Raw genomic sequence first — 21,789 nt, 5'->3', positions numbered from 1 at the left:
TCCCCTGCTTTTGATTTGCTTGACTCTTTGTGTCCTTGCCGATAACTACTAGCAAGGCTAATACATTATAAACTCTGAAAAGTGAAGCAAGTGGCTGTCATTTTTTGCACAACAGATGTTCCTGATCAAGAATCAGACAAAGGATCTCGTTACTCTTCCTCTGAGCAATTTAATTTGTCTCTTCCATGGCACGACAGCCACCTCCTGTCTAGTGACTGATGTGCGCAAGTCCTACTTCATTTTAGGATCAGTTCCTTTAATCTTACAGAATTATTAGGGTTTTTTTCAGAGCCAGAGCAAAGAGAGTGGAAAAAAGGATATTGCTTTATTGCTTACAGTCTCACCAATAATGCATCATAATGAAAAGTAGCAAAGGCCTACTTCAAAAAAAGGAGACCCAAGTACTACATTTTAAGAGAACCAGAAAGCACTATATGAGCACTTTTTTGAAGAAACAGCAATTTAGATTTTATGGTATTTCTTTAGCAGTTGTAAGGCTTGGAGATAGGGATAAGCAGCATATAATCCATCAGATTCTTGTAATGCAATTTAGTGAGGTAGAAAAATTAATATATTTTTAAGAAAAGTTGTTTGCTGTGGATCCAGTTGTCCACTCCTTAATCGTGCAAGTTGTCCAAAATAAGTAATTACCGGGGGTTTTGCTTGCTTTTCCATTTAGTTTGATAAAACTGTATCTCTCTGCTGCTGTTTTGTAGTGATGGATGGGTACTACTGGAGATGTAAATTCTGTAGCTATTGTGTAGTTAATTTCCCAGTTATTAGTCTAGCACAAGACGATCATTTTGTCTATGCACAGCTCCTGACTCTGCCACCTGACTGATGTAGTGTACCCAACGGGGAGACAGTCATTTCTCACCCTGCAAAGGAGGCTGCAGACTGTGCCCTGTGTTCCTACCAATATCTGCCAAAGACTTGCGAGAATGGAGAGGCAAAGGAGGTTGGCCTTATCTTGTGCATGTGGCCAGCCCTGCACAGAAATGGCCACTGCTGCTGCTCATACAAATGGTAGTGTCCATGGCCACAGTCACAGCTGTCAGTCCTGATAAACGAGCAAACTGTATTTGAGGAGCTCACTGTAGCCTATCACTGATAGAAAGAGAAACCACTCATATGACCTCTTTTCCATTTGGCAGGTTGACAGGACAGAAGTGATTCGAACCTGTATAAATCCCGTCTTCTCCAAGCTGTTCACAGTGGACTTCTATTTCGAAGAGGTGCAGCGGTTGCGGTTTGAAGTCCATGACATTAGCAGCAATCACAATGGGCTGAAGGAAGCAGATTTTCTTGGTGGCATGGAGTGCACTCTTGGACAAGTAGGTATCTCTGGCATTTTTTCCCCCCTCTTCACTCATCTTTGGTATGTATATGAAATACATCGCTTTGTTAAAAGACTGATGGGTGAGATTTGTCATTCATGACAAAATTCTTAATTGGTATTTTAACAGGATAATTAAGAACTGCTGCTGGTGTGATTTACTGCTGTAGTGTAGCTTCAAGTCAGCCAGTGCTATAGGAAACTGAGTGCCAGGGATTGGCCTTGTACACTTAAGAGCCCAGGCTCATTATACCAAAGTTGAGAAATAGACTCATTTGGGAGAAAGCCATTGTTCCTAACATTATATGGGATTTAAAGCAAGTTCCCAGTCCAAGGAATGTTTACAAACATACCTTATTCACATAGGCTAGTGCCTGGTGATGTGGCAAATAGAGAGATAGGTTTGGATTCCTTTCCATGACTCTCAGCCATCCAAAAGTTAGGTGTCTACACTAAGTTACTTTTCTGATTTCCATCTTTAGTTCAGTGGAGAGTAACAGACAGTTCCAGCAGTTGATTCATTCCACCTGATATTTCCACCATAGATTATGATAAATGGCCTTCAGGAGACACCTGTCTTTCCCCGTCAGTTATCAAGAGGGTCTAGACAGCTGGTTTAGAGTAGATACTTAACTTTTTAGATTACTAAATTTAAGGGTGATGAGTCCAACCCACAGGATCAATATCTAGAGGTCATCGAAGCAAGCCTGCAGTGAATTTCTGTATTGCTGACTGGTAGCATGCTACAATGTTCCAGGCATCCCTAGTTTATTTCTACCTGGCAAACTTTTTGTATGTGGGGTCTCGTAACACATCTCAGCTGTGTCCATAATGGCAATGCCAAGGATGGTCTCAGTTTCACTGAGCTGAGTGTAAATTTGCTCTCCATTCTGTGGTAGGTTGTGTGACGAGACCTGGCAGTGCTTTTATTTAGATTATCTTTTGCAGTGCTTCCACATAAATTTGTAATCTGAACATGGTAGCCTGTTGTGGAAGATGCTGCAAAGCTTTTGTTTCCTATTTTCTCACCTTTTGTTGTTGCTCCCTCAGCCCCACTGCACATGAGTCCCTTTGTTTTTCTTCCCAAAGCCATTGGACCAAGCATGCTGACAGAGGAAAAGTAGACTCAGTGAGGTAATTAATATGAAATATATGTATTTACTAAATTTAAAGCTCAACATGAAGATACTGGTATTTAGGATATTTAGAGCGCATTATAAAGTCTGTTCTTTTTGACAGAATTCTTGTGGCCTTAATCAATGAAAATAAGCTATCCTATAACACCAAGGAGAATGAGAAACAAAGAAAAAATTTATTATAATGTTCTTTTCACTTAATTGGCTTGAAAATTAAAAGAAAAAAATGTCATTGCTGCCGTCTGTAGTATAAATGTCTTTATAATGATTTGATCTCTATAAATAGCACACAGCTGGGTTGGTTGCAGTGTAATTTTAATGGTAACCAAGAAAAAATAATAACAGTGTGAAATCTGTTCACAGTAATGTAGCCTTGAGGACTCTGATCTCATATTTAGACTTTTTAAATGTGGGGGGTTTTTTCCCCTCTTTCTAGTTTTTTAATTTTACATAATCCCTCAATTGATTTAAAACCCCAAAATGTTAGCACTGGAATTGTCATCCAAGCAAAGCCATTATAAGTCCAGCATTGAAAATCCTGCAGCTCAGGCTGTACATATGGAGCTTACCCTCATGCTTAGCTGTTTGGTGTAATTACTGCTTTTTTTTATTATGATCACAGAGCCGTGGCTTTTCTTGAGGTAATTTTGACATGAATTTATTGATCTACATCACTTTAATGCCTGAATGAAATGTGATTTTGTGTGAGAGTGTATGCCCGCCTATCAATTCACTTTCCCATTGCAAGTAGGTCTTATCTGAGACATCCAGGAAGGCTGTAGATTTTTAGGCATAATCTGAAAGACCGATTCCCTCCTCTCCCCCCAGTAAATATGCCAACTTCTATTGCTGTCTTCGAGGTAATAGTTGATAGTAGAAGAGATTGACTGCTACCTGTACCTGTTTGTAGATCATGATTTAGATGTGTAGTAAACCTGCATTTTTGCCTGAATAATGTAATACTCCTACCTAAAACAAAACTAGTGGGAATAAGTGCTGGGAAAGGCAATAGCATGGTTATACAGTAAACTGACAGAGAACTGAGTTTTCATTTTCTTCTGATACAGCTAAATCCTATATGTAGCCTACCCAATAGATACGAGCTTTACTGGAAATTTGGGGTCTTGGATGGGAATGATGGAGAAATGCATTCCTTCAGAAGGTGTCATTATTAGTCTCCTGTCAAATGCTGTAATAAATCTGTGTCCCAAGAGATTGATAAGGGTAGTGAATTGTAGGCTGCTAGATTCTGAACATACACGGTCTAGTGACATCCCACTGGATTTTCAGCAAGATTTATTTCTACTTCTCTTGCCAGCACAAGCCATTTCTGTGCCTCTACTGGTAAATACTGTGGTTAGCCGCATCCTGCCATGTAGTCAGTTATACCTGGATGTGAAGAGTAGATGCATCAGTGGGCATTTCATATGCCACAGTATTTAAACACAGTAGAACAAATGGTTGTGGATAGATATCTGCTGAGTGTAATTAAGAAAACATCAGTGTGCTAAATAGAGACATTTCTCTAAAGTGGTTTGTTTTGTACATCATGCTCAAAAGTTGCCCTTTCACATAATAGAATAACAGATTACCTCTTGAAGGGTTTGAGGAAGAAGAAGTTTAATGCAAGATTTTTTGGGGGAAATTTTTGGTATGTTTTTAAGTACCTTCTACTCAGAAAGGCTCTTCTTACTTTCCAGTTTCCTAGCTTCTTTAGACCTTCCTGGTAATGTGCCAATTTGCAGAATGTTAACAAATATGTTCTGTACAATTGGAATGATAGATCAAAAAAGCCCTAAAATATTAGAGAAGGTACTGAAGGTGAAAATGCAAACAACTTTTCCTCAATTAGTAGCCATTATCTTAAAATATGGCCTGCAATTACATGTAGTTTATAAAATGGAGTTTCTTAAGGAACTTTAGATCAAGAGAATGTACCATAATCCAACCAATTAAGTTGTCTGTGCTGTATTACTTAGATAAAGTGTCTTTGTTAAATGGTAGGGTAAGGTGTATAATTAAAAACTATGCATTTTTAAAAGATGTTATTATTTTTCATTTCTAAGTAAGTGCCTAAAACTAATATCTAATACTACCAGTTTTTAACAATTAAGTTGTATAGTCATATGGTAGCTACTTCAGCAAGGAGACTATACTGTGTTGTGCTTGTAACTTCACAAAGATTATTCTGAATCTGAAGGATATTTGTGAAATTAGTGGACGTTTATTATTTTTAAAAAGTGTTGTCCTCTAAAACACAACAAAGCATGAAGCGTGCTTTATCCAGATGTGTTTGTGAAAGTTTTTTAGGTTTTACCATTGGCTTTAGCTTGGTTTAGGACTATAGCTATAGAAAGAGCTGATGAATTCTAGCAAAGTTTACATTTCTAGTTTTTACCCTAATTTTAGTTATCTGTGTACGGAATTCCTACCTGGAAAACATTTATCAGAATTTGAGCATGCAACCAGCTTGTTCTCACAAAATCTGTTAATCCTTGAGTTTAAGGCTGAGTCTGGATAATTTCATCCCATAGGAAATAACTTTGAGGAACATAAGATTGAGAAACCTGTGTGTGGCTGGAAGTGGACACTAAACTGTGACAGAATAGCGGGTGTGTTTCAACTGAGACTAATGAAAAGCTGAAACTGGAGGGAGAGTTTAGTGCACTACAAGTATTTTCAGTTAGAAAGGACCTCTGGAATCTCTAGTTCAACCTGCTGCTCAGAACAGATTAGAGCAAGTTGCTCAGGGACTTGGCCAGTCCCATTTTGAGTGTCTCCAAGGATGGAGATCTCACAGGCTCCCTGGGCTGTCCCAGTGCTTTGCCATCCTCACAATAGTGATGGCTTCCTGTCCCTAGGGTTTACCTGCCTCTGGTAAGACCAGAGAAAAACAGAGGCATAATGAACCCTCGCTGCTGTGTCATGTGGAAACATTTACAAAAACTTGTAGCAGCCTTCAAGTGGCAAAAGAAAGTCTGAATTGGTAAATGAAAAGTAAACAAAGCAGGGATGACTTAGCCATAGCTGGTCTTGCTTTGGAAGGAGGGAACTAATAGCTGCTGCTGTAGATAACAGCTCTCAACCTTTGGAGTGGGAGCATTGGGGTAGAGCAGTAGTTTGACGCTGTGCTTTCCACTACAGCAGAAATGGCTTGGGATGCTCCATCAGGCTCTGCATTTGCCCACTAGTCTCGTAGCTCTTTGATTCACTCTATGTAGTTGTTGTTCTTTGCATAGGCAGTGGCAAGCAGAGGCACTTTGTAGTGATAGTGAAATCTCAAGCAGTGATATTTTAACTTCCATTTTGGGGCATCACTATATAAAGGTGACCTCTTGCTTTCATATAGGTGCTTTAGGTGCTATGAATCAGTTCATCCTTGGTTGTGGTTTTACAGGTGTTGTCTGAAACCAAGGAGAGTAAGTTCTTCCCTTTCTCTTTCCCCTTTGATTTTCCCTTTCCCCATCCCTAGGAAAAGTGTTCAGGCATTCCACTCACCCAGACTAATCACTTCCAGCTGAATTCCCATCTGAAGGTTTTGTATTTCTCTTGTTTTTTGGTTGCTCGCAAAAACTGTGATTGTTTGTTTTGAGGGCAGGAGATAGATTTTATTTATTTATTTATTTATTTAGTGGGTTAGGTTTTTTGTCCATCAAAAAACAATGGAAAAAAGAATCTTAGATGGACAAACTGTCAGAAATTGTATAGACTTTGTGGCTTTTCTTCCATTACTTACCACAGCTGGTCTTTGCCATTTTCAAATTTATGATTTCATTCCTTGTTTGGTTTCTTTTAATTTACAGAAGTGGTAGGATATTGTTAAAATTCACAACTCCCTTATTTGCTCAACTAGTAGCACAAGTAAAGAAAACTGAAAGATGTTAAATTTTTTCTGCCACTAAACTTTTCAAGTATTATTCAGAGATTTAATATCTCCCTTACACACTTTTGTGTACAAATTATATCAAAATCTTCCTTATCAGTAATGACTATTATTGTTTCTTGTGTGCTTTCAATAATATATGCCATTAGCAGATTATGTACTTGAAAATGCTGACTGATTATTAGTTCAGTTTCAGCCATTGCAAATCCCCTTGTTCTTGAATTGGAGAAAGGCTAAAAGAGCCATGATTGCACCTGAGTTAATTAAAGTAGTCTGTATGAGAATATTTTTTTGAATAGACTGTTGACTGCTTCTGTGATGCAAAAGGCATAGAACCAGCTTTTTCAAGATATTTGAATTTCTAAATCTCATTAGAAGTCTGTATGCCTTCTTGGGTATCTAAATACCTTTATATACTTGGCCTTTGATCTCCTCCAAATGAAGTCACTCAATTCATTAGTGGGATGAATAATGTACTTTATTAGATATGAATGTCATTTTCTACCAGGACTGATTCAGAGCACAAGCAAATCATCAGTGCAGCACCATCCCTAACTTTACCTAACCGTTTAAACACCTCAGTTATTCCCAGGAAGCTCTTGGTTTGACATTGCAGCATGATCTCTGAAGCTGTAAGATTTTCAGTTCTTGATGACTCTTGCCAAAGTTAATGGAATTACTTGTACAGTTTGTACTTCTTTGTTTTTACATACTTTATCTTTTTGTATGAATTACTGTAATAGTCTTTAGAAAAGTAATTTAAAATTTAGTTTGCTATTATAATGAGTTATTATAATGACTAATTCTAAAAGGGCTGCTACACTATATACTAATTAAATTTAAAGGCCTTTTATGGTATTGATAAGCTATTTCCTGTAATAACATTATTGCCTCGTGATAGATATGCTTTTTTTTCTCAGTGTTCTGTTTTAATTGACTAGTTTCAGGTACAGGTCTTTAACAAAGACAGGGAGAGGTAAATAGAGGGAGAGGTAAATATAATGTGAGCTGATCAATACTATAGGGAACAAAAGGAATGTTGAAGAGTGGTGAGTATGGTACAGAAGGTATCACATGTATGGAAAGGATGATTATAGCAATAAAACTGTCTCTACCAAGAAACAAGAATTCTGCGAGCAGCTAGACAGAATGAAACTTCCTTCGTTATGGACATAAACATGTGAACTTGTTCTCTTGCATGGATTTCTTGTTATCTGTGAAGAGGTGAACTCATCCCCCAAACCTTTTTTTCAGGAGAGCAGAGTAAGGTCACTGGCATCTACACAGTGTCTGGTCTCTTCATGTTGAAATGGTGCAATGTTGATGCATCTTTGACTATTTGCCACCATTCATGGAAATTATTTGGTGGGTTCAAAAGTGACTGGGGAATAGATAGCAAGACAGACACAAGCACATCAGAGTTGTACAAATATTGCTTTGTCAAAAAAAACTTGGCTAAAGATGAATGCGTGAAGGAGAGAATTTTTACCCTGTGAGCCAGAGCTAACTCGGTTCTGCTGCCCTTGCTTAAATCCATCATTTACCCACAGAGGTGAAATGTCAGTAAAGTCCGTCATTTTATTTGTGGGTGTTTAGAAGCTTACATTATTTGACTCGAATGGATCATAGTAAGAGCACAGTAATATTTTAATTGACAGGCTTCAAGGTGCATTTTACCAATGTTAAATCCCCAATCATCTGTCTAGCCACTTTGGTTGTATCATTCTACTTACAGCAATATCATGAAAGTATTACAGTCCTTCATTTGAGAGACTTTGTAGCTGTGAAAAAGGTGCTTTAAGGGTTGTACTTATTTTTATGCAAGAAAGGGAGAGCTGGAAAGAGCATGTACCATAAATAGTAAATATTTTTGATATGGTTATGTCCTGACTTTTACATATCACAAAATTCTTCTCTTGCTATACACCAAGGATAAAAATTTTGGAAACACAGTCAAATCATTTTAATTGTATGTGTGCCCCAACTTGGCAAGAGAGCAATCACTTGTCAAGAAAGGAACAGAACTCATATAAAAGATGCTTTAGGTTAGGCCACCTGTGCATTTTAGCACCTTTTGTAGCAAACAATTAAAAAAGCTCTAACTTAAGGAGGCTCTGAAAAACTCATTGAAATTAACTGTTGCTTTAGAAAGGCAGGTTGCTGTATGGTGCCAAGCAGTCTGAACTTGGAAGCTGAAATTTCATGTTGGTCTCACTTTTTGAAACCAAGAAATGCTGAGCACAACATGGTATAAGCAAAATAACCCCAAATTAGTGATTGAAAAACCCAACACAGTGGTTCCTCCCCAGAAATGTGAAGGACAGCCCAAGAAAGCTTAAATAGCATTCATCCTCTCTCTACAAGCAGTGGGGTGCAAGCAATGAGGATGACAATAAGACAGACTTCTTATAAAGTAGGTTTGAAGCATTTAATGTTTTAGTAGCTATTTGATAGTCTAACTGGAGAAGGACAACTGACACTGTATTACAGGAATTTGAGGAATCCCCTTTGAAAATGAATATGTTCACTTTTCTAAATGGAGAAAAACAAAATGAAAATATAGAAGATTGATGTGATGTTGAAGACTCAGTCTTGTCAGTTTGGGGTATTAACTGAGCCCATCTTAAGACACTAAATCATAACCAATAACTGAGGCAAAATGCTTGGAAGAGACAACTTCAGGGCACAGAGTCAGCCCTTGCTGAAGTTTAAGGTGGGAGGAGGAAGCAGAGCTGTGGTACTGTGAAATGTAAATCTTTATATCCACGTGAAATGCAGTTTGGACAGAATGTACTTTCTAGTTGGCCTCACAATCACCAGCACAGGGAGGTGTATGCACTGTTGCAAACAAAGTAGTGCCATGTTTAAAAAAAGGTGCTGATAGCTGAGTGAAGTATGCCACTGGGGAAGCGCACGCATAATGTGAGCAAAAAAAGGAGGAGAAGATTAGCTCAGAGGTTCAGTAGATGATCAGTAGGTGATGTCACAGCTAAACGTGCATGGGTTAGCAGTCCAAAAACAACTAGAACGTTCATGAGACTTAAGATGGACACTGCTGCATGAACTAATGTGATGCCAAAAGCCTGAGAGCTTTCAGCAGTCATTCTGTAGCTAGAGAGGTAGTTCAACTGCAATTTGGAAAGATACAAATTGAAGTAGTGCCTAGAGAAGGAGGGGAAAGTAATGCTGGTGAGTTAGAAGCCCTATCAAGCCACAGAGGTGATCAAGGATCAACATCCACTGAAGGACACTTAGACATCTAGAGAAGAATTTCCAGATTTTTGCAAGGGTTGGTGAAAGATACAAGAGACACATTTTTGAAGAGTATGATAGCTACTTTTCTTTCCTTGGTATATCAACATGGTTCTAGGGGGATGCTGTTAGAAAAACACTCTCTTTTTATATCTACCACTGCTGTTTGGTGGGAGATTGCTTCTCCAGGCTTGAGGCTGAATTGTGTATGGCACCAAGGGATCTGCTCTGGGCAAGTGAATGCATTGGATAGTGAAGATTCAGTCTGTGTAAAAGAGTTCTGTTTGGATCAAGAGAAAAATGCTAGTAAAATGTGACTAGGTGCTCTTTACAGTCTTGAAAAGAGTTAGGTCTGCTAGAAGAAAGTTAAGCAACTGTGCAAGTCCATATAATAGGAATAACGCTTCAGGGAGAAAAATTAACACAGAGGTGCTGGGAAATGATTGTTCAGCTAAAGCTACTTGTCTGACTGTCCCAACTGGTGAAGAAGGCATACAAAGACTTCTTCAAGTTGCATAATATGGAGGAAAATTTGTGCTTAATATGGCTGTCTAAATAACTAAATTTGGGGTTCCTGTAAGAAAGTCCAGTGAGCAGAAGAGGCCAGTCAGAATAAAGACTTTGAGACATTGAAGGAGTTATTTAAAATGATCCTAATATTCTAGTTTTGTAACCACAAAGCTAAGGTGCATATGCTCTGATGTGTCAGTAAGGAGAGTATTTGCCCATTTCAGAGGAAACGTAGAGTGTGACCATTAGGCCTCTGGCTCAGGGTGGCACCTTGCAAAACTCAGTCAATGCTATTGAAAGAACTCGGACCAGCCCCAGCTGTCAAGGTAAACAGGACTTCCAGGGATGATATATGGGATTTATCTGTTCCTGACATTGATAAATCACTAAGTTAAAAAGTCATATTGAAATTTTTTTGTTAGTTTAATTTGTGAGCATTGGGAATTCTGTATGATACTATTGAAAGTTATCCCTATATTTGGTTAAGAAAGGACCACATAAAGAAATGTATTTTAAAAGGTTCTTAAACAAGCCAGGTAAAATAGGTCATTATATTTCACAGCTCATCTTACACACCGCTGATTAGTCACGACTTAGACATAGCAGAGAGCAAACCTTCATCAGAGTACTTGTCTCTGAGTGACTGCTGAGCAATGTGCTGTACACAGCTGGTGTCAGTGCCTTGGTGTTTTTATCCAAAGTGTTGCATCTGTTCATACTTTTAAAATAAAATAAAAAAAAAAAAAAACCAAACCAAAAAACAAAAAACAAAGCACCTTTTATATATTTTAAATTGGAAATAGGATCAAATGGCAACATGTGAATCCATATTTACTTACAGCAATATAGAGCATCTGTTCCAATCTGTCTTTAACCTATTTGGGTTTCTATGTAATAAGGAAAATTTAAGATCATCTTCAAGGGAATTTCCCACCCCCATCTCACCACAGAGCTGATATCCCTTTAGCACCACAGACCAGAAGTCTAGTCAAGATGATGTTTTGTTGAGATGATTGCATGTTTGATAAATAAGAATCCCTTCATGTGAAGAAGTGCTCAGGGCCAGGTTGGATGAGGCTTTGAGCAACCTGGTCTAGTGGAAGGTGTCCCTGCCCATGGCAGGAGGTTGAACTAGATGATCTTTAAGGTCCCTTTCACCCCAAATCATTCTATGATTCTATGTGCATATCCTCACCCTCTGAAACTGAGCAGCAGCTTTTACATTCTGTTCCTATTCCCACCTCTTGCAAATGTATTCAGTATTATATGTTTTATTGGACATGTGGCTGTCTCAGACCAGAACTGGGTAGGAGTTTATGTGGCTCATATAAATCTCTGAGATTTCTACATCCATTTATTCACTGGTAGGTCACACTTCTAATAAAATGTTCATGAAAACACATGTTCCGGAAATGCAATGAGGTTTACTAGGGCTGAACTGGATTCTACTGTCTGTGTTTTAGAAAGAAGAGAGATATTTACTTTTTGCACTACTTCTCATCAGTTTTGGACAAAACACTTTATTCTCTGAAGTTGAAGTTTTAAATTGCAAGTTTTTGAAGTAGGAGTCAAACCAAAGGCTCCTGACAAATGGAAGACCTGTAGTTAATTACTTTCTTGTAAGCCATTTTGCTAGCTCAGCTATCTCTGTAACTCTGAACTTAGACAAATGCTTTCTAGGCCCTTGAGTTATCTTTGTTTAGGACTTGCTGTCTGGCAATCAGGTCAGCAAATGCTTTTTATGATAATGTTCAGAAGAATATTTACACTGATACATAAACAATAAATATGATATATAATTGATGACAGCTTCTTTAGAAGTGGTTCTTTTAACCAATTAAAGCTGGTTTGTACAGTGCATGAACAAAAAGTGCAATTTACTGCTAAGGAAAATAGATTCCTTGACAGTGCAGTGATAGTCTGCGTATCCTAAGTCATTAATTACAGTTTGAGGCAATGATGTTGGCACATTGTTGCCAGATGGAAGATTCATTTTACTGGCTGCTTAATTATCAACTGGTAAATGGTTGCACCCAAATACAGAAATTTACATATGCAGAGTGCTTACTATGTCACAATGATGCTAATGGCTTGGAGAGCAAGTCTTATTAATGCCATCTACTAATGGCAATGTCAGAATAAATTATCTTCTCTGGAACTGCAAGCTGTCTGTCTGCCACCTGCATGGGAGCTGCCGAGCTTTGGGTTTCTGTCTGCCTGATGCCTCTTGAAAGCTGGGACACTTTCCAAAGCTGCAAAGGGAGCTTCAGGAATTTGTGTAGTTCAGGGGCAGACACCCTGCTGTTTCTAAAGGAAGCTAGCTGAAGGACAGGTTCCCATCCAAGTTCTATCTAATACCAGCGGTATATGTAAGCAGCATATCTGAAAGGGTTTCTGGTACGCAATACCCACAGCTTTAAGTGGAAAAACTTAATGTATTTTGCAAAGTTGTCTGTTCATCTTGGGGAACGGGGAGAGGTCATGGAGATAAATTGGCCCTGCTCCCCAGCTGCCATAATTCATTGTCTGATTGGTACAGAACCCATAGTTTAATTATATATTAAGAATAATCTATCATATTTCTGTATTACCTCCCATCTGAGAATCTCAAGACTTTTTCAACTGCACCTCACAATTCACAGCAGTGCAATGATTTGTACTTGAACTTGTTTAACTGGCAAGAAAAACAATGGGTGACTTCAGGGGTGACAGCAGTCTTTCCAAGATCTTAGGGAACAAAAAAGACATCTGAATCCTGGCAGTACTGGTCATCTCACCTGTACTCCTGTCTGTTGTTGCCACTGACCCAATATTAGTGGTGAAATCCAAAATTAATTTGGAAATGTGGGTGAGATGATGGCAGCAGGCTGGCTTATGTAAGGCAATGCAAAAAGAACGAGTGTTAAATTATTCACTTAAGTAATAGCCAGCTGCAAAAATGCAGGGTGAGAAACAGCTGGCAGTCTGAAATGGTAGTAAAATGAACATTATTTAACAATATCCTGGTGTTCTTAAAATAAATCAAATGTAATTCTGGAGTTTATCAGCAGCATAGCTTACAAAACATGAGAAGTTCTTGCGTAGGGTGGACCAGGAGTATTACATTCAGTTTTGAGCATTATTCTAAGAGTAGAATATGGATCAGTCCATGAGGGCTCAGCAGCGAGCAGTGAGAATGGTTTGAGGGATAGAAAATTTGATCAAAAATGAGAGATAGAACAAACTTGTGTTCTGTAGTCTGAATACTGTGGAGAGTTGATATTATTCTTCAGATATAAAGATTGCCTGAAAGAGGAAGGAAAAAGGATTATTTTACTTATTCATGGTGCATTAGACAGAAATAATGGGCTTAAACTGCAGAGAGTTGAGTTAGCTGTTAGGAAAATACATTTACGGTAAGGATAATGAATACCATAATAAATTGCCAGAAGAGGGTGTTTCCTTCTAGCTAAGGATATATTTAAGAACCGATTAGATACATGTCTGTCAGGTATATCTGACCCAGGTGTAACTGGTCCTGCATTGGGACCGAGAAGCTGGACAAAGTGATTCTAATGTCCTCTCCAGCCCTGTGACAGCTCTCCTAGCTCCCATTCAAAGCCCATTTAAAACTTGCTTCTGTCCTGCTGCCTCCTTCATGACAGTAGCTGAGGATAATCTGAGGTGCCACTTTTGCTTTTCTGTTCAACAAATTGATGGGCAGGACAAACATGTTTCCCCCGCGGTGATGGCTAAAGTTTACATCCTACTCACTCCTGTCTCAGAGCACCTTTTTTGTCTGGCCATTACTTTGCATTACTTGCACTCCTCCAGCTCTGACATTACCTCCTGATATAGTTTATTGCTAAAATGTGTATCATGAAGGGCCTGGAGTAATTTTTTTTTCCCTTGATGATTGCCTCTCTTTGGCAAAATATGCAGGAGTATTAGTTGTAAAGGTTGTCTGTTTGTGGATCGTTTTATTCAAAGTGTTATAGATTAGCCATCTGGATGAAGTTATCCAAGTAATGTCGGATGTGGGAAAGGACTGTTTCTTGTATAAAAGCCACATTTCAGAGGTTAGGATTTTTTCTAGAGCAGATGCAATCTTTCGCTTAGTATCTGCATAACACTATCTTTCTGCAGCATTTTCACATTAAAAATTATATTAATTGTGATTCCTAAGCAGTTTGGAGTTACTTCTACATCTATCTACATTTTTAAGTTTTTCAACTAAAAAATAAATAAATTAATACAGCATTAACTTTACAGAGAGGCGGGACCTAATATACTTGGACATCACTATAGCTTACTAATTATGCATTATTTTAAGGTTTTTTTCCTTTTCTTATCTTTTTTCTGGTTGAGTTTTAATTGTTTAAAGATTGTTAGGGAAATTTAATGATTATTCATATGGGAAATATCATCTTTTATCAGTCTCACTCTGATAACTTTTATTTGAAATACATTTGTAAATTTTCAATGGACAAATTCATTTGCAATGTCTGAGTTCTAGGGGAGGTCTCGTGCTTGGTAAGCAAAGGAGACAATTTTGGAACTGAAACTATAGGACAAATTACTTGTTTTTGTTCTGAGTTTAGAGTTGATATTTTGAAACAAAATAAATGCCTTCTCTTTGAAGCACACTTCAATTTCATATAAAAATATATGGGGTTTGGAGGCATCTGGTAGACTTTCTGTGTACAACTCCCCTCTTATTGTCTTTGAAGTCCATTTAAAGCTTACTTCTGTCCTACTGTCACCGTCATGGCAATAGTTGAGGAAAATATGAGCTGTGGTTTCCACTGTTCTGTTCAACTCAGTGCATTGTGTTCTTCCTATTTTGCTTGACCCTATCTGCTTGCTTTGTCCTTCCATTGTGTCCTGTCTGCAGGCTTCCTGGGGAACCTTTCTTCTCCGACATGGTCCTGCCGTGTTAAATCTGGTCATGGATTAAGATACTAGTCTGATACAGAAAAAAAAAAAAAAAAAAAGGCAACATAAACATTAAAATCACAATAGCCCATGTACTTACTATAGATTCTTATTTTTTTTCCATTTGTTTTTATTGTTGTGCAGATTGTTTCTCAGAGGAAACTCTCCAAGTCTTTACTCAAACATGGGAACACAGCAGGAAAGTCATCTATAACAGTAAGTCAGTCTTTAATACACTCTTATTTTCCTGTTATTTAGAAATATTTAATGCGACTAATTCTGCCTAAAAGCATCCTGTTAAATCACCAGAATAACCCTTGATTGAGAAATGTATTTAAATTGTTTATTTCACAGTTTACTTGTACTGTTTCTGACAAATGCTTGTTGTAAGGAAGTGGCATCAACTAATGTATGATTTATACAAAAGCCACAATATTTAATGTTACTATTTTTAAGGTACTTTGATGAGAGCAAGCAGGTTGTGCTATTTGATTACTTTTAGCCGATGGTCTAGAACCTTCAGAAATTCATTCTGACCCTCTTTGACACATGAAGGAGTCTGATGTGTCTTGGTCCTTGGGCTTTTTCCAGCTTCTGAAAAAAAAACCCAGCAACTCAGAAAGCACACACACACACACCCAGCAACACCAAATGCAGAAGTTTGATGAGATTAGGTATTTTAGCTGTGTTGTAATGCAATTACAGACTGGATAGTTATAGATCCATGTGTATCTTGAAATCTGCAAATCGGCGTATTACCTCTCTTTTATCTTTCTCTTTGCTGGCTTGTTTAGAAGATCAAGCTTGTCTGCACTGAACTTAGCATGTTTGTGACATTTGAAGCTCTGCATTAAGACGAAAACTATTATAAAATATTCTGCTTTGGGAATCTCGGCTCTGTTGCCTCGTGGAGTTGAGAAGGATGTTTTTCCTTGATGTGCAATTAGCCAGATGGATTTCTTTTGGCTTGGTGGTTTGGATTTTTTTTCTGCCTTCAGCCACGGAAGAGACAGCAGACACTGAGAAATAATACTTTCTGAGAGCCCAGTGAATTTTCTTTCTTAGACGTCTTCCTTGGTGCTTGGCTAGGAAGGGATTTGCTTAAATACATTAGGTAAACTCATTTTTGGTTTGGGTTGGAAAGGAATTCCTTGCTCATCTGGCTGAATAGAACCAGGAGAGAGTTTTTCTCCTTGAATAACTTGATGAGGTTTCCCTGCTGGGATTATCTGGGCATACTTCATCTTGTCCATCCCTGTGGTGTTCCGGACCCCACTCCTGTTCTATGAGGGAGATGAAGGAGTTCAGTCTTGTGAAAACACAAATGCTCTAGTTCAACTAAAATAGTTAGGCTTGTTAATAGAGTGTTCTGGCAAAAAATAATGCTCAGTGATATACAGAAGATGAAAGAAATTGAGTTAATAGTCCCAGCTGGCCTAACCTGGATGATAACATGAAATAGGGACCTTCATTACTTGCTTTGGCTTCCAGCCAGTAGTACTAAAGAGCAAGTTGACTTTACTTGAATGGAAAAAACTGAACTCGGACAAAAATTATTGTGTGTAAAGTTTGCTATCTCAACAGAATAAGTCAAAATTGAATATTTATCATTATTTCTGGACCTGTGGACGTACCAGGTGTCTGTCAAGTATGGGAGTTACAAATAGTTTCCTGACCTGTTCAGTGTACTGAATTATGAGTTTTTCATAGGATTTTGAATGTTCCTGTCTCTGCATGTTTTGCTGGAATTTTATTAGCCCTTTGTCTGTGTAACTTCTCATCAGTGCAATTTTATTATGTGGATGTAGGATGAAAACAGAGCATTGTTCACCTTCTCCAGTCTGTCAACTTTTATAAGAGAGGATTCATTATTACCAGTTAAAAATATTTGTGAAACCTAATGTGCAAATCCTGGAACGCTGTTGGTCTTATACCGGTTGTAATATTTTAAACCATCAGAGTATGCGGAAGAGAAATGTGTCAAGCTCTATGGACCAAATTTCCAGCAAGCTCACATTTGCCTGGAACATGTGAAACACCACGTATGTGCCTGTGTGATGGCACTTTAATGGACAGTTAAGCATCTGTGCCCCTACATGGCTGCATGTGAATATTTTTCATGAGGAAATATCCCAGTTCACTGCTGTGAGATTATCACAGCCAGAATAGTCTTGACTCAGGGAATTTTAATTTAATTCACTGCCAACTAACAAAAACTTTTGGTTACTGATTTGGGTATTAAGAAACAGATATGACAAACTCTTAGAGAAAACAGCTTTTTTTCCCCCTTCCCTGGGCTCAACTTCAGTTCCAACACCTCTCCTGCTGCCTTCATAATCTCCACTCCCTTTGCCTTCACTACATGTTATGCTCAGTCCCTTTGGTGAGGTGACAGGTGTCACACAGGTCAGGATCAGAGCATAGTGATTTTTTTTTTGCTGCTCTTTATTTCTTACTCATTTTCTCAGCTCTGCTATGGACTTACACGCTGGCCACAGTCCCTTTGGGAGCATCCTTGCTCCAGCACAGGCTTACTGACGGGTGCAGGCCCCCAGAGGTACCTCCTCTGGCATGGAGCACCTCCTTGAAAGAGTGCATCTCCAGCTGTGTCCCCACCAGCATCCCCTTCTCCATGCCTCCTCCCAGATCTTCTTTAGGGTGGCCTTGCAGGCCTCCTGCTGCTCCTCCCTTTGTGCCTCCTGCCTCTAGCAGCTGCCAGCCTTTCTTAAATATGTTCACACTGAGGCGCCGTATGCACCTCTGTTGGGTTGATGTTTTGGGGTGCAGTTGGTAGCTGCTGCCCTCTGCCAAGCGAGCTGGAGCCAGCATGGGGCTGTTCACAGCCTCCCCGCACAGGTCACCCATGCAGCCCCTGCTCCCAGAGCCCTGCCAGTTATACCTAATGCAGAGTCTAAGTCAAAGAAAGTCAAAAGGTCTTTAAAAAATCCCAGTGATACTGAAGTTTATTGAGGCTGTAGACAGCCTGGGCTAATTACTGGGAGCTGCATATATGGGCAGCAAAAGCATCCTGCACTGCAGTGCTTGGACTGCAGCTCTAACCTCAGCAGCCTTCAGCCAGTTTGAAGAATGGTTGGGGTGTCCCAGTGGCTCCCTGCCGACCGAGAGCCCATGTGATGGAGATGGTCTGAGCTGACGTGGCTACCAAGTGTGTGGCTGTGAACATAAACCACCCGGGAAATAAGTTCTTTTGAGTGATTTAATCTCTGTGACAATATTTACAATAAGGAAAAACTTTATCACTGCCAAGTAGAATATAATGTGGTTTGTTTCAAAGAACATTTTTCAGTGAAATATCCCAGATTTGGTTAATACCTTCTCTCCACTGAAGCACTGTAATGAGTCAGGAAGACTGTTTGGGTTGGTTTTGCTGGGTTTATTGAACAACATTGCACAGCACGGTGACTGGCATCATTATCAGCATAGTTTACACCATCTGAAAGAATCACAGTACGTTATTTTAGTGTTATTTTCTTCTGACTCAGTCTATGGTTTTGCTGATGTAGCTATTGCAGAAAAACTATACCAGGAGAACTCTCCTACTGTAAATATGTCTTTCATGACAACTAATGACAGGTGACTTCACTCTTTTTTCCATTTATCTTGCCAAATGATGTGGAAGCTGCATAAAAATAGTTAAGCTTTAGATCCAAATAATACAACTCTTGTATAACTTTTTTGTCCTCTTGGACACTGTGAGACTGTGGAATTCTCCATTATTCTATCTGAGGAAAAGTACTTGGCCAGAGGAAAGGGATCCCTGATGGATGTTGATGTCTGTCCATTGACAAGTGATTGACAAGGCATAGTCACAGGATACAAACTGATTCAGGTTTGTCGGCTTAACAAGGTAACACCCATCAGCTGAGCAAGGGATTCACCGAATGCTCTTAGCCCTTCCTGATTGCAAAGAGAAACACATTAACTTGTACCACAATTCAGTTTCCTAATGGGGTATACAGTCTTCATGCTGGAAAATGGCATCTTTTCCCCCTTTCATCACACCATGCGAAACTCAAATTTAGCTTTCCATTTAGGTGATTGCTGAGGAATTGTCTGGCAATGATGACTACGTTGAACTTTCATTCAGTGCACGGAAATTGGATGACAAGGTAAGCTGCTTGATATTAACCTTACTGAAAGATATAAGAATGCCTGCAAATATAATTAGATGAGATTTTCCCTGACAGATATTTTTTGCCTTATATCATTAAACACATCAGAGATTTCAGATGAATGCTCACAATGAGGTTTTCCTCAAGTTGCAAAGTAATTAAAAAAAAAAAAAAAAAACCACTCAAGAGAATCTAATTAAAACCAAGACAAGTTAATTATGCTATAACCAAGACAATTTAATTATTTAAAATGCCACAGATCAGAAGTACTTAGAGAAGTGAACTTTCTATAAGTAGTCAAAGATGTTATAGATGAAGTAAGCATCTTAAAATAAAGCTAGAAAACTTCATAACAGCTCATTCATATACATTTTGTTCAACAAAGTGTAGCTTGAATGTGAGAAAGAGACTCTTGCAAATTTGTTAATAACTTTTTCCCTTTTTAATAAGAAAAGTCTCCACTGACTCAAACACTACTCTTCATTATAAGGACTACTTCTTTCTGAAAATACCTGTTATTGTTTGACAGTATGTCTATAATAAGAACCTCAAACAACACACAGCCCAAGAAATCCAGATGACTGCTTCTAAGGCACAATGTTATTTCAGTATAATAGCAGACATAGAATTATTTTAGGTTATCTGGGGAATTAATAGATGCCATAAGACTATGACCCTTATTAGATAATAGGGCTTTACATGTAATTGAAGATCAGATGATTACAATTGTACTGGATCACAATATCTACTATTAGTATCTAGTCCTTTCTTATATATGAAGCTTAGAAACATCTGGTAACACTATAGAAAAGTTAATGATTCTGATGCTCCAAGCTTGCAAACATTTGACATGTGAGTTGCTTAAAATCAAATCAGTGAGAGTAATTTTGGATACATACATCAGATTTTCAAAATCAGGTTGTAACTGATGAATAACATTTTTGGTTGAAACTGCCAGAAAAACTCAGGCAAGCAGAAAGTACATAGGAAGATTAATACTACTGTAATTTATTTAGAACATACAGGTAAATAACATTACTGTGCTCAGAATCCTTAACAGTCATAAATGATCAGGCCCTAAATTTGTTTCTCATCTGAAAGATGAATTACCTTTTCCTTCACAGTTGCTGAAGTCTTAGTGTTTCTGAATCGCATAATTTATTTAGGTGTCAAAATGTAGATTTAACAACCTCTCTTTGGACAGACATCTTTAGGTGTGATTACCAAAGTTGTACACAAGTTTCTTCCTGTTCCACATGCTGTGATATCTAGAAAAAAGGAAAGGACGTATACAACATAATAAGACTTAAGTTGGTCATTCCTGTTCCACAAATGTAAAATGTAATCTGGTGTAAATATTATGATTGTTTATGGGTCTTGTTGGTATAAATTAAAAGGATACTGCCAGAGTGCACTTCTGAGCCAGGTCAGTGTTGTCTGGGCAACAGCTTTGGAGATTGATTGAAACATTTTATAGGGATAAGTTAAGGAGAATCATTCTGAAATATTACAAGAATATTGTCATTCTTGCCATTTTAACATGTGCAGTCAAGCTGCGCTTCATCTGATAAAAAATTCCTGGATGATGCAGTATGCAACTCAAGCAATGACTCATCATGTGTTATCTGAATCAAACCTCCTGCCTTCAGCTGATGAAAATCACTGGCAGCCTATTCAGTTGAAAGAAGTCTTTCAGTTTCCTCCATCTAGAGACATAGCTCTAAACCTGGCTGAACCTTGGCATAATTCATTTATAAGAAAAGGTTGTGGCTTTTGGTATGGCTTATAATGAACTTTGATGTCAGTAGATGCAAAGCACTATTAGTAATTATTGTTATTAAGGTTTGAAATTACTTAAATTGCATAGTTCAGCCATTGGTGAAAAAGCATGTGTGCTCTGATGTCTTGTAGAGGTCCAAAAAAAACATTAGAGAATTGAGAATAGCCCATCTTGTGCAATCTTAAACATGGTTTTGCATGCCTCTCCCTACTCAGGGAAGACCTGAGTAGAGATGTACCATCAGAGAAGCGGGTGGAGGGCTGGGACTGGCCTTGGAGTCTCCTGAAAGACAGAGGAAGCTTGTGGAAACAATCGTTGATTCTCTGCTATACACAGGGTCACCACTGTAGCCCCAGGGGTTCCTGCACTGATAGTTGTGGGGGTGGCAGAAGACAAGTTGAATCCTAATGTCTCACAACTTTCGCAAAAAGGAAGAGATGAGGGGAGGTTCTGGATGTGCTTTAAAGACAAAAAGAAAAAGAAATTCTTTCCATCCATTACCATCAGTGGTATCTTGAATGGACAAGAATTTTCTTCCTCAATTCTTTAAAGGAATACCCCTTGAAAGAGAATCCAGATCGTGGTCCTTAAATGTATGAATTTTCTCCACTAATGATGTGAACAACACATTTTTGGCAGATTAAACAAAATTTGTTGGTATAATTTAACAGGCAGGACATGCTTGCTTTTGCCTTTTTTTTTTTTTTTTAATTCCCTCCATATAAAACTTCAAGAGTTTTAGAGAAGCTACAAAACAAGTAAAGCCTACTCATTTTTTCCTGGAAAGATGGCTGAACCATTCAGTTAAAAAGGAAAGTCACAGGTATGAAAGTTAATAGGAAAGT

At 38.4% G+C, this 21,789-nt stretch overlaps 1 protein-coding gene across 3 annotated transcripts in view; it reads left to right on the top strand.

The window, feature by feature from the left end:
• Positions 1-21,789, top strand: part of CPNE4 (copine 4) — a 243,764-nt gene that overhangs the window by 124,137 nt on the left and 97,838 nt on the right. For all 3 annotated transcript variants that reach the window (XM_032991217.2, XM_032991218.2, XM_032991216.2), the window contains exons 3-5: positions 1,155-1,334; positions 15,176-15,247; positions 19,087-19,161. In XM_032991217.2, coding sequence (XP_032847108.1) covers positions 1,155-1,334; positions 15,176-15,247; positions 19,087-19,161 — 327 coding nt within the window. The remainder of the gene's footprint in view (positions 1-1,154; positions 1,335-15,175; positions 15,248-19,086; positions 19,162-21,789) is intronic.

The sequence above is a fragment of the Tyto alba genome, unplaced genomic scaffold, assembly GCF_018691265.1.
Source record: "Tyto alba isolate M040663 unplaced genomic scaffold, T.alba_DEE_v4.0 Super-Scaffold_46, whole genome shotgun sequence".
NCBI classification, from domain to species: domain Eukaryota; kingdom Metazoa; phylum Chordata; class Aves; order Strigiformes; family Tytonidae; genus Tyto; species Tyto alba.
Note: the sequence above shows the minus strand (reverse complement) of the source record. Positions and strands in the feature narration are given on the sequence as shown.